The sequence below is a fragment of the Terrapene carolina genome, unplaced genomic scaffold (assembly GCF_002925995.2).
Source record: "Terrapene carolina triunguis isolate 2854851 unplaced genomic scaffold, T_m_triunguis-2.0 Scaffold192, whole genome shotgun sequence".
Lineage (NCBI taxonomy): Eukaryota > Metazoa > Chordata > Testudines > Emydidae > Terrapene > Terrapene triunguis.
The window spans coordinates 8,456,226-8,468,834 of record NW_020664543.1 but is presented as its reverse complement, the minus strand read 5'-3'; the positions used below and the strand labels follow the sequence as shown (position 1 = coordinate 8,468,834).

Below are 12,609 nucleotides of genomic sequence, written 5' to 3'. Positions count from 1 at the left end.
TCTGAGAAGCTCCACAACTTAACAATAAGTGACTCTAAACACATTTAAAATCTGCCATATTAAAAAGGGGCATAGTGCTGATGGCAGCTTGCCTAGGACCGTAGGAGGTGGCACGTTATTTTGCTCAAGACAGAAGGATCAAGTTACCCAAGTCTGGACTCTGGTAAAGTGATAACTTGATTTGAAGTGCAATTAGTTTCACTAGCTGCAACAAGTTTTCCCCCTGGCTCCACAGTATCTTTGTTTATTTTTTAAATTTTCTGTGTTGTTGGTATTTCACATGTATATCCCCATACACAAAAAAGGAAGCATTTTTTTTTACCATTTTAAGTTAATATTTATCCCCCTGCTTCAAACTCTTGTTTTGGCACAGCAATCAGCTAGACACAGTGGCTGCTCTGAAATCAGCTGAACAGGATTTCTTTCCAACCTTAATATTCCCAAGGGCTGCGACTTTATACAAAAAGAGAATTTGCTGGATTGCTAAATTCTGTTATGACCCAAGTTCGTGCCAGCACTGTTTCAGAGGTTGAGTGGCCAGGATCTCTCCTGGCCAGGGCCAATGAGCACCAAATCAGTTCGTATCATGTACTGTACGTGGTCCTCCTTAACTATGAGCTGTATGAGGGTCCTGAAGTGCAGATTATTTTACATGCCACAAAATATATATTAAATAAACTGGGGACACATTTTATATTAAGGTTCCATTTATTAAGGATAAATGAATGGATTAATAGGTGTTTTACTAAATAGTTGAGCAATTAGAGAGTCCAAGAGGTGAAGAGACTCCTGATAAGCCATGGTTTCTCTACAACACCCACTCATAACACATACTACTCACATATATAACATGCTTATAACATGTGTTAATCATTTAGTAACCCTTTATAAACGGAAACTTAATACACACACACACACACACACACACACACAATACCCATGGTTTAGTCTTTGTGTGGAAGGTTGCATCTGAAAGCAAGTAGCAATCTAAATAGAAAAGTGGATAGTTCCATTGCTTTCACTCAATTAACTCTCTTGGAAGGGCTCCTGCATTAGAAACTATGTCTCTTGGTCTTGGAAACCAAACACTCAAAAGGTCATCAGATAAAATTTACATCAGTGATGAAATCCTGACCCTATTTGAGTCAATGTGGCAACAATTTCACCCTAGATGAATAAAAAACCCTTTCCTTTGGGTGAATTTAAAAATACACAGAAAAATACACTTGCATGATATAAAGAATTGGAGAGATGAATCAGCTTTTGAAACATGGATAGAAAAACTACATCACAGGTTCTTGAGTCAATTTGTGTTTATTCCTAGTGTACTCCCATGCAGTTTAGAAAAGAGAATAGTGGAAGCTTTTAGGTAACACAACTTAGGCTGAGGGAAGGAACAGGAAAAATAGTTTGTTTATGGAAGTGTCCAGCGTATTGCACACACACAAACTGCCAGAGATCATAAATGCAGAGCTAAGCAGAACAACTGTGTGTAGTGGCTCTAAGGGGACAGAAGTTCTTCATCAGATTATCAAAGTCCACTGAATTGTTGGCCGTTCTGAGCTGAAAACAGAATATGTATTAAATAACATCACAGTACAAGTCCCTACTTACATGCATCTGAGGATGGGCTCATCATAAAATAATTCCATCTGTGGGATGGTGGAGATACATGGACATATCTGAATGTTTTATAACTCCCCTAAGGCCTGGTCTACACTGGGGGGAATGGAGGGGCGAGATCGATCTAAGATACGCAACTTCAGCTGAGAATAGCGTAGCTGAAGTCGACGTATCTTAGATTGACTTACTTTGCGTCCTCGCGGCGCAGGATCGACGGCCGCCGCTCCCCCATCGACTCCACTTCCGCCTCTCGCAGCGGTGGAGTTCCGGAGTCGACAGGGAGCGCGTTCGGGGATCGATTTATCACATCTAGATGAGATGCGATAAATTGATCCCCGATAGATCGATCACTACCCACCGATTCGGTGGGTAGTGTAGACGTACCTTAAGAAAGATTAGCTAATGAGAATAAACTCTCTTTACTCAGCACTAAATTGCATTTATGGCTGAAAAAGGAACTCTAAAAATGACTCCCTCCTGATTTCAGCACGTCTGCACACCAATTACGTTTTTAGTTGGTTCTGGTTAACATTAAACGAAAGTTAGTTGATATGATCTTTTTACTACTCTTACTATTGCAGCATGAGCACAGCTATAGGAGAGTGAACTGGATGGTATCATGGTTTACCCATCAACAAAAGAGGTAACTCCATATTTATTGTAGGGACTAATTCTGCCACCCTCAGTTACCCCTGTGTTAACACCAACTGAAGGAAAACAGCTGAGGGAAAACTTGGCCTACAGAATCATTTTTGGTACTGATGTCGCACAAGCCAGGAGACCACAACTGGACTTTGGAGATCCCAGGTTGAGCCTAAAGAGCTGGCACTTAGAAACAATGTTTTTATAAGGAAGCAAGGGACAAACACAGATCCTCACAATGCCAGTTTCAGAACAGAGCTGCACTTTCCAGACTTATTTTTTTCCCTTCTATACAATCTATACTTTTTAAAGCAATAAGTGTTAAAAAAAGTAACAGGACCTTAAAATGTGTCTCATGGAAGTACACTAAGCACAGGGCTTTTACCTTTTTCACAGAAGTAGGGCTACTGTCTGCACTACAGGCTGGACTAACCACAGGGCTTTTATTTTCTTGTGGAACACAATTTGCCATGTATACTTTGTAGTCCAAAATCTTCTGTCGCACGTTTCCTGTCAGCTCCTTTTGCTTAGGCTGGGACATGATTTCTTCTCCGCTTCCTTTGCTACTGCTGCGACTGTGCGTAAGAATTCCAGACTGGCTATTGGTTCTACTGTGTGATGGCAAGAACCCTAAAGCAGAAGGAATAACAGCCATTAACAAACAGGGTGGAGAAGGGAAGAGAACAGCAAAGCAAGAAGCAAACCACGTGAAAATGGATGGCTGTAGAGTATCAAGCATGAGGCATGATTATCACTAAAAAAAAAATAAAAAAAAAATCTAGCATCACCAAACATATGGCTACAAGGTTACTTGTGCTTAATTTATTTCATAAAAGCTACAATTCAAAGAAGTGCTTTTCCATCACTCTTTTAAGGCTACAATAAATTCCATAGTTACATGTTTAGATGGCCTTAAACTCTAATTTGCCAGTATTTAGAACGATTCAACATCCAGCAACAATGCATGCAACTGGAGATGTCAAACTCCTCAGTTACCCAAATCATATGCAAGAAGGTTTGTGGTCACCTGTACAACAGATGCTCGATTTTCAGAGAGTTTTGTTGAGGAGTGCCTAAGGCAAGTACAGACTACACTTAATTTTAGACTATAAGGATTAAATAGATTGTCCAAGGATCTGAATATCTGAAATTTATAATCCTCAGGAGAAATGTACAAAATATCAGTTTTGAATTTGCATTTCAGATACCTATGTTCCAGAAATGATGTTGTCTACACATTTCAAGAGAAAAACTCATAATAGGGAGGCATGATAAGGAGAGGGAAAGGTCATTTAGGATTACACCAAATGAAGTATTAATTAAAAAGCATCCAACACTTAAGAACTTTAACGCTTGGGTCATTAGGAAGACGTTCCTCCACATATTTCTTGTTAGTTGCGGCTGATATTAAGGCAACAGTATTTCATAATTAAAGAGCACTGTCAGCATACATGGCCATTGACAAAAATATGTATTTGTGTGAATCTACCGATGGGAAGGCTTTTAATTTTTTAACAAAAAGGAAAGGGGGGGAGATGTAAGTAAAAAAACTTACAGACCTAATTCCTACACTCATTGAAGTCAGCTGCAAAAAACTCATTGACTTCAATAGTGGAGGACTGAACCCTTTTTGTAAAAATATTAAAATCTTTGCACTATGAAAATAAATTGATACTAAAGAAAAATTTTCAAGTAACAGTTTATATGTATGAGGTTACAACCACATACAATTGTATCTTGGTAACAGACGATCTCTAAAAACCTGCTTAAATCACAATTTTAGGGAATATCTAATTATGCATGATTATTTTTAGACTTGCTTTTTAAGAGCTAATGCTTAAATTGGTTCACTACAAAACAACACTAGCCAGACATTCAGTTTTATGGAAACTTTTTTTGTACTTATTGTAACTCCCTTTATAAAACTGTAAATTAAAAAAAAAAAAGAAAAAAAAAAAAAAGATACTGGTTACCTGGCTTGTTTCCACATAAGCTGAGAGGCTTCTTCGCTTCAGACTTTAACTTGGAAGCCAGAAGGAATCTCCTAAACCATTCCTCCTTCTCCCTACCCGTTCTTCCAAACAAATAAAGTATTTGATCCTTCTGGCTAATGGGCTTTGTCTCATCTTGAGGTTTCTTAGATTCTTCACTGCCTAAGTCTAAGTTCTCTGCTGGTGACCTTTCTTCTAAGTTCTCTTTATCAGTCTGGGCCTTAGCCATAAAGTCATCTTGTCTACCAAGTTCAATGCAAATAGGATACTTTTTATTCCAAATTCGTTTTCGAGCCAAACTCTTGGGAACCAGATAAATCTGTGAAATAAAAAGTGAGAGGGTCAGATAGATCAAAAAACCCCCAAAACAAAAAAAGAAATTCCATATGAATCAATATCTTCTCCACTTATATATTAATGTATAGCATTGTGCATTAAGTGATGAGGTCATTCACCTCAAAGATGGTGAATGACCTCAGATCCCACTTGGTTTAATAGGAGTGGTGGGTGCTCAACTCACTGGTCGATCAACAGGCTTCTAACAAATGATATGGAGAGGCTTAGCAATAAGCCTTCTTTGAACCGGATCATGCTCAGGTAGTTTATACTCCTGGAATCACATGAATACACAAGAATCTCTGCTTTCATTTAAAAAAAAAAAAAAAAAAAAAAAAGAAGGTTTTCAGAACAAAAAAAAATAAAAAAAAAAAAAAAAAAAAAAAAAATCTTGAAAATGTGACTCAGAAGCCAGAAGGTAAAGAACCCCAACATTATTTTTTTTTAAAGTCTCATGACATTTGGGGGTCCAACACATGATTTTTGGATGCTCGAGATCTGCAATACTGGTGCTGTGTGACTGCATAGGAACCAGAAAGCAAAACTATTTGATGGTCATATTCTAAGCTGAGTAAATGCAAACAGCACCCAAATGCAAGTAGAAAGAAGGAATTTCTTTAAAGCAAAAATTTCTTACCTCAACTGTTCCTTTAAAAAGGCCTATGTTGCTAAAGATACCCACAGTGTGTTTAAAAAGTAACGCTTAGCTTAAATTCCATTATTTGCTTATTGCATTTGGGGCACACTGTCCCTCTGTAATGGATTTTGTAACAAAAACGTTGTGCTACTTTTGGTCAGATTTTAAATACTACTAAGAACAAACAACCAAGTCCTGTTGTACTGAGCTATAAAACTGCTCAATCGTGATTTCAAAGTCTTATAGTTAAAATGTTTCCAGCAAGAGAAAATATGCACAGAGGACAGGAATCTTTACAAATTTCTACCTCATCTTTCTATCATGGAAGTAGTTGGGCCCCCTCTGTGTGCAGATCTTGGGAGATCAATGAAGGCCTATTGCCCCTTTAGTTTTCTTTATTCTTCTCTTCCCCAGTCCCAGATTCCACTGTAGCATGGTTTCCTCCTTCACCTGTGCTGCCAATACCTTTCTGTGGTCACCATCCCTTGTGATGCACAGGGATATCATGCAAGATAATGCTGATATAGTCAGCTTTATTTTATGCTGGGATCCCCCACAAATTTGGGAGAGGGGCAACGTAGGGCAAACATTTCCCCGCCTCACTTCTTCCCACTCTTGTCTTGGTGTACAGAAACTCAGAACCCATAATGCACCTACCTGGAGGGAAGCTTCCACAGCACGTTAGTGGGAAGAGACATGATGCAGCAGAGCTATCCCTTTCATCCATCTACCCACCCACCTTCCACTCTCTTCTGCTGCATCCACACAATTTGTGTTCCCTCCACTTGTGCAATAGCAAAAATGACTGGGCTCTGAATCCTTTTGCAGTCTTGAAACAAGCAAATTTGATTGCAGATTTCTAAAATATTATATGCATATTGTTTCATGTATATGAGAAGGAATGCTCAATCTTCCCATACCACACAGTTTCAAGACTCTGCATATTTACGTGAGGAAATAAAGGGGGGTTGAGTTTTTAAATGTCCTTTTGCTTGCTGATTTATTCTCCCAGTCCCCTTTTTAACTTTTCAAGAGGATGCTCTGAACGTTGTCCCCGATGGTTTTATTCTTTTTATAGCAAGATTCATCTATGTGGCAATGTAATGGAAGGCTTGTGTAAAAAAAGATACCAGCCCAAAAATATTTATGTTTTAATATTTTTATACCCATAAAAATGATTAAACATAGATCAGTCTTCAGTATGAAATAGCCACTGGCTAATGTCTGTTCCCTTTTATGCTCGCAGATTAAACCAGCATAATACTTTGAAAGCTAATCAGTAAATAAATAATCTTCATTTACATGACAGCAGAAATTAAACAACTAATAATGTAAAAAGGTAGTCTCTCTCTATACTACTATACAGCAATCAGCTGCATAACTAAATAGAACTCACCTTGCTGTCCGTAAGCTCATAAATTTTCTGGCCAATGTAGGTGACATCAGGCTTAGAATCATTGTAAATAGCCCTTCTGGAAATATTTTTATTGGGTTTTGAAAGTCTTAAGGTGCTTCCTTCAAGTCGCACGTAGACAGAATGAGTCAATGTAGCATGATAAGTTTCTGGATCATAATTATAAATTTCATTCATCCATCCCTAGAAAAAGGAAAGATTTGTTAATTGATATTGAATTGGCAACCTGATGTAGTATGAAAATAAAATTTTAAATAAATAGTTGTCAACCATTTATAGTAAGAGACTCCTTCCCACCTCATGTCACATATTGCATGGATGAATGCAATGAAGCAGTAGATTGGGCACCAGAGTGAAATCAGGAAAGCAGGATTCTATTCCTACCTCTAGCACTGGCTGTCTGAGACTTTGGGCAAATCTGTTCACCTCTCTGCACCTTTTTGTTTCCTTATCTATATAAATAGGGACAAATGTTTCTTACCCACCTTTATAAAGTGCTGTGAGATCTAGGGTGAAAAGCTCCATATTTAAGTAATTATTCCCAATCCTAGGGGTACCAGATTAGCCAATGGAGGCACTTGGCAGAGGAGGAAAGAAGCAGTGTATTACCCACAGCATACATGCATGAGACATGAAGTCAATCTTTTCCTTGTCATAGTCTGCCAGATGACATACCTTAACAGTGACTCTTGCATTTGTGCATTAAGAGCCAAGTCCTGCAAGGTTTTGAGTATCCTCAGTGCTCAGTGAAGTAAATGGAAAGTGAAGCTACTCAGGACCTTGCAGTCAAGCCTTAAATCTGCACAGTAGAAATCCTTACAATACTGAAGGAGGGCGTGGGAGGGACGGAGAGAGAAAGGGAGGAGGAAAAGAGTCTATGAACGTACATCTCTCAGTACCCTATTAAAAATAAGTTATACAAGCCACTTTACAAAAAGTCAATTTACATATTATTGCAGCACTATAGCCAATTTAAAAAATAATCTCCTACACAAAAGAACAGGACAATATTCTAAGGCCAATTTACTTCATTGGGAGCTGGTGCCAGACAGTTTCTCTGAACAGACATTGCACAATTTTCTGAGGACTCTTAGGGCTGGTCTACACTGCCGCACTAGTTCGGCGGCTGGGGATCGAAGTTCCGAGTTCGATTTATTGCGTCTGGTCTGGACGCGATAAATCGAACCAGGAAGTGATCCCCGTCGACTGCGGTACTCCAGCTCAACGAGAGGAGTACCGCGGAGTCGACGGGGAGCCTGCCTGCCGCGTGTGGACCGCGTCTGAACCGCGGTAAGTTCAAAGTAAGGTATGTCGAATTCAGCTACGTTATTCACGTAGCTGAATTTGCGTACCTTACTTCGACTTGGGGGGGGTAAGTGTAGACCAAGCCTTAGATGCCATTACCAATTAATGGTGCCTAGATTATATTAATTTCACTACCTATTTGCATTTTCACTAATACCCACAAACAAAACACTAGGAAAATTAAGCTATTTTATATGTTCAGTAGCCACCTCACTAAGTCACACATCTGACATTTCAATTTAAAACACATACAGTCTGCTTTTAGATTTCACCAACACCTAAACTCGCTTTTAGAGCCGTTTTGTATTTGGGTTTTGTTTACAGTGGAGATAACCAGCCTTCACATACAGAAATAAAAATGCATCAAGGAGACAGTTTGTAAAGCCATGATGATTTACAGTATGCACAGCAGGGTTCGTTTGTAATGGGCCCACCCTACTTCCTTTCTGGAAGTTATTAAGCGAAAAAGTTCCAGAGCAGACACAGCAACTAGTTTTCATTTGAGTTTTGAATTTCATCCAGAAATTCCAGCTGGAATTATCAAAGCACAAGGACATCACAAGACTTGCCTACAGTCATAGTGTGTTACTCTGTGCAAGCCCAGAGTATCCATATGGCTCATGTAAAAGTTCCACCTCCGCCCCAAAGAAGTTCTCTAGTGTAATGCAGATCTTTGAGCTTTCTCTGGACTTCCTACGGCCATACTGACAGATGGGCATGCTTCTGAGGCAGTGGCTCTAACCAACATCGCACCAACACCAGAGACAGCTCACACTATACCAATGGCCTCAGCCTAGCTTCACTTTTTTTTTTGCTGTTGTTTCTTTTGGGGAAGAAAAATCAAGCTTTCTTCCCATCTCCACTGAACCTTTGGCCATAAAAGTCTTGATAGTCCACCTTACAAAGTGAGGCAGTAACAGACTAGAAAACCCTTTGTTCAGGGTGCAGTCCTGTACGTGTGGTAGGTCTTCCCTCTAGCCAGGGCCAGCCAACTCCATCAGCAAGCTCTCATGGGCGAAAGAGGGTTAAGCTGGCAGCACCCTCATGGAACAATATACTTTGATCACCTTTGAGGTGTGGGCAGCTGTGTAAGGGGGAGTCTGCCACACCTTCATCAAGTGAGCCTGCTCAAGATCAGGTGCAAGGGCACAGCAACCCTGGCAGATGAGACTACAGGTCCAGGTCCCTTAACTGTGTCCTTTGAGTTAAAACTGGTACAGGAATCTACAAAGTCAGCTGCCTTGGACAACTTCTGTAATACCTGAGGGAAAGATGCTGTATTTCCCGAAGGATCACTATCCTGGTGATCTTCTATAGTGGAAGAATATTTGGCATTAAAGCCTTTCGACTCAGAGTCCAAATAATAGATTTATTGCCCCAATCCTCAGCTCTGTTTACCTGCAAGCCTCCACTGCATACGGGCCAGTCCTGGAAGAACGGAGGAGGGGGGCTCACAGGACATGTGCGCATGTCACATGGTACTGGAATCCATCTTTAACCTGGTGCTTTTCCATTTAGAAGGAGGGGTGGGAACCCAGAGAGACAAAAGATTCCCGCCTTGTGCCAAAGATATAAAAGGGGGTGGAACAGAACAAAGGGGGCTGCCAGTCATGAGAAATCCCCTAGTTACCACCTGAGCTGGAACTAACAAGGATTGACTAACCTAATTGCCTTCTATGATGAGATAACTGGCTCTGTGGATGAGGGGAAAGCAGTGGATGTGTTATTCCTTGACTTTAGCAAAGCTTTTGATACGGTCTCCCACAGTATTCTTGCCGCCAAGTTAAAGAAGTATGGGCTGGATGAATGGACTGTAAGGTGGATAGAAAGCTGGCTAGATCGTCGGGCTCAACGGGTAGTGATCAATGGCTCCATGTCTAGTTGGGCAGCCGGTTTCAAGAGGAGTGCCCCAAGGGTCGGTCCTGGGGCCGGTTTTGTTTAATATTTTTATTAATGATCTGGAGGATGGTGTGGACTGCACTCTCAGCAAGTTTGCATATGACACTAAATTGGGAGGCGTGGTAGATACACTAGAGGGTAGGGATCGGATACAGAGGGACCTAGACAAATTAGAGGATTGGGCCAAAAAAAACCTGATGAGGTTCAACAAGGACAAGTGCAGAGTCCTGCACTTAGGACGGAAGAATCCCATGCACTGCTACAGACTAGGGACCGAATGGCTAGGTAGCAGTTCTGCAGAAAAGGACCTAGGGGTCACAGTGGACGAGAAGCTGGATATGAGTCAACAGTGTGCTCTTGTTGCCAAGAAGGCTAACAGCATTTTGGGCTGTATAAGTAGGGGCATTGCCAGCAGATCGAGGAACGTGATCGTTCTCCTTTATTCGACATTGGTGAGGCCTCATCTGGAGTAGGGTGTCCAGTTTTGGGCCCCACACTACAAGAAGGATGTGGAAAAATTGGAAAGAGTCCAGCGGAGGGCAACAAAAATTATTAGGGGTCTGGAGCACATAACTTATGAGGAGAGGCTGAGGGAACTGGGATTGTTTAGTCTCCAGAAGAGAAGAATGAGAGGGGATTTGATAGCTGCTTTCAACTACCTGAAGCGGGGTTCCAAAGAGGATGGAGCTCGACTGTTCTCAGTGATGACAGAACAAGGAGCAATGGTCTCAAGTTGCAGTGGGGGAGGTCTAGGTTGGATACTAGGAAACGCTATTTCACTAGGAGGGTGGTGAAGCACTGGAATGCGTTACCTAGGGAGGTGATGGAGTCTCCTTCCTTGGAGGTTTTTAAGGCCCGGCTTGACAAAGCCCTGGCTGGGATGATTTAGTTGGGAATTGGTCCTGCTTTGAGCAGGGGGTTGGACTAGATACCTCCTGAGGTCCCTTCCAACCCTGATATTCTATGATTCTATGTACCAGGGGAAAGGATTGGGCCCAGACTAGGAAGGAGTCCAGTCTGTAAAAGCAGCTTATGGGAACATCTCTGAGCGTTCACTGAGAGGCTTGAAGCTGGTGAGTAGTTTTCCTTCCTTCTAGGTATCATACCTGCAAAAGAAAGAGTACTGGCCACAGTTAAGACAGAACTGACTGAAATGTTCAGCAAGGGGCGCATGGCAGCTAAGATGATGCATGGCTCATGCTCCATTCTGTTACTGTTGTCAAAAAGGGAAAAAAAAAAAAAAAAACCTTCCAATTGAGCAGAGTTCTACCAGTCTCATGATGATTAAGGAGCTCAGACTATAAGAGTGAAAACTTTAGACAATGGATTTTCATAATTTAAAAATACTAAACTAACTAGAGAAGCAAAGTGCATAAACTTTGCTATTCTGTCTAGATACTTGTGTGACCCCATATCTGAGTGCCTCAATCATAATTAATTCTATCCTCACAACAGTTCTGAAAGTAGGAAAATATTATCCCAATCTGTGAAACAGGGAACGGAGGAACACGGTAGATTAAATGACTCACATGAAGTCATACAAGGAATCTGTGGCAGAGCAGGGAACTGAACCCCTGGCTCTTGAGTCCCCATCTAGTGCCCTATCCACTACATGATCCTTCCTATCCAGTCAGTAATCACTCCATCACAGAATACTGTATCAAATCTGCATAATTAGACACAATATAGTACTTGTTGATTACACCACAACAGAAGATTCCTTAACACAACATCATTACATAGCAAGAGAGACACCATTGAAGGTGGTCCCATTTTTTTCAAATGTATAAACTCTTAGTTGGAAAGCAATCAGACAAAATTAAACCAGCATCTTGTTTTCCTCTGTTTATATATTCCTGACTCTTTTCTCAGAATGGCTGGATAATGAAATTAGAAGAGACCCACACAGCTTTACTGATTTCTGCCATGTGCTCCAGCTTTATGTTTAAAATAACTGGATAAACTCTGTAATCAGCCAGTCTAACAAACACTTCTAAAAATCCTGTCCTGATCATTTGCTTGCTCTCTCTCTATTCAATAACCCAAACAGAGGCTCTCTCTTCATTCAATACATGCTATTGCTCCAAACATCATTTTACTGGGGATACAGGAATGGCAGCAAAGATTTTCAAATGTGACTAGTGATTTTTGGATACCTGATGTATCTCCATTTGGGCACCCAGAAATTGTCACTTCTGAAAATCTTATCCATTATTCATACATAGTTCCTGCATAAGAGGACACAGAGAATTGCAAACAGCATATAAAACAAGACAATGGGTACTATGCACACTTATAGTTTAGTGCAAAGAACAAAGCTACAAAAGAGTTAAGAAATTCAAGTTAGCTATTACTTAACTAATATCCAGGCCATCAACACCACTTTAGGATATAATGTCTGATACAATACTTCTACATAAACTCTGAGGGTCACTCTACATGAGCCTTCAATTCGCAGCAAGCTGGGGTGCAATTCTATCTTGTACCAGTGTGCCACACATTAATGGTCTGTGTGGACACTGCAAGTTAACCCGGTTTCAAAGCAGGGTAGATCAAACCACACTAATGAACTATTAATGTGCATCAGCAGAGTCCACACAAACAGTTAGCGTGCACAGGCTATTACAGGGAAGATTCACACCCCAGCTTCCTCCAAAGAAAATATTTGTGTATACAAGTTCTGAGTTTTCCTGACTTGTAAGGAAGCATAGTTTCCTTTTTATACTGAAATTTCAAGATATTTAACAGCAAATAAATTTAAA

General features: G+C 40.5%; 1 protein-coding gene across 4 annotated transcripts in view; it reads right to left on the bottom strand.

The window, feature by feature from the left end:
* Positions 1–12,609, bottom strand: part of TEX2 (testis expressed 2) — a 114,234-nt gene that overhangs the window by 33,529 nt on the left and 68,096 nt on the right. For all 4 annotated transcript variants that reach the window (XM_024192556.2, XM_026654644.2, XM_024192558.1 and 1 more), the window contains exons 3-5: positions 6,626–6,826; positions 4,239–4,575; positions 2,651–2,895 (exon numbers count right to left, since the gene is read on the bottom strand). In XM_024192556.2, the coding sequence (XP_024048324.1) occupies positions 2,651–2,895; positions 4,239–4,575; positions 6,626–6,826 (783 nt within the window). The remainder of the gene's footprint in view (positions 1–2,650; positions 2,896–4,238; positions 4,576–6,625; positions 6,827–12,609) is intronic.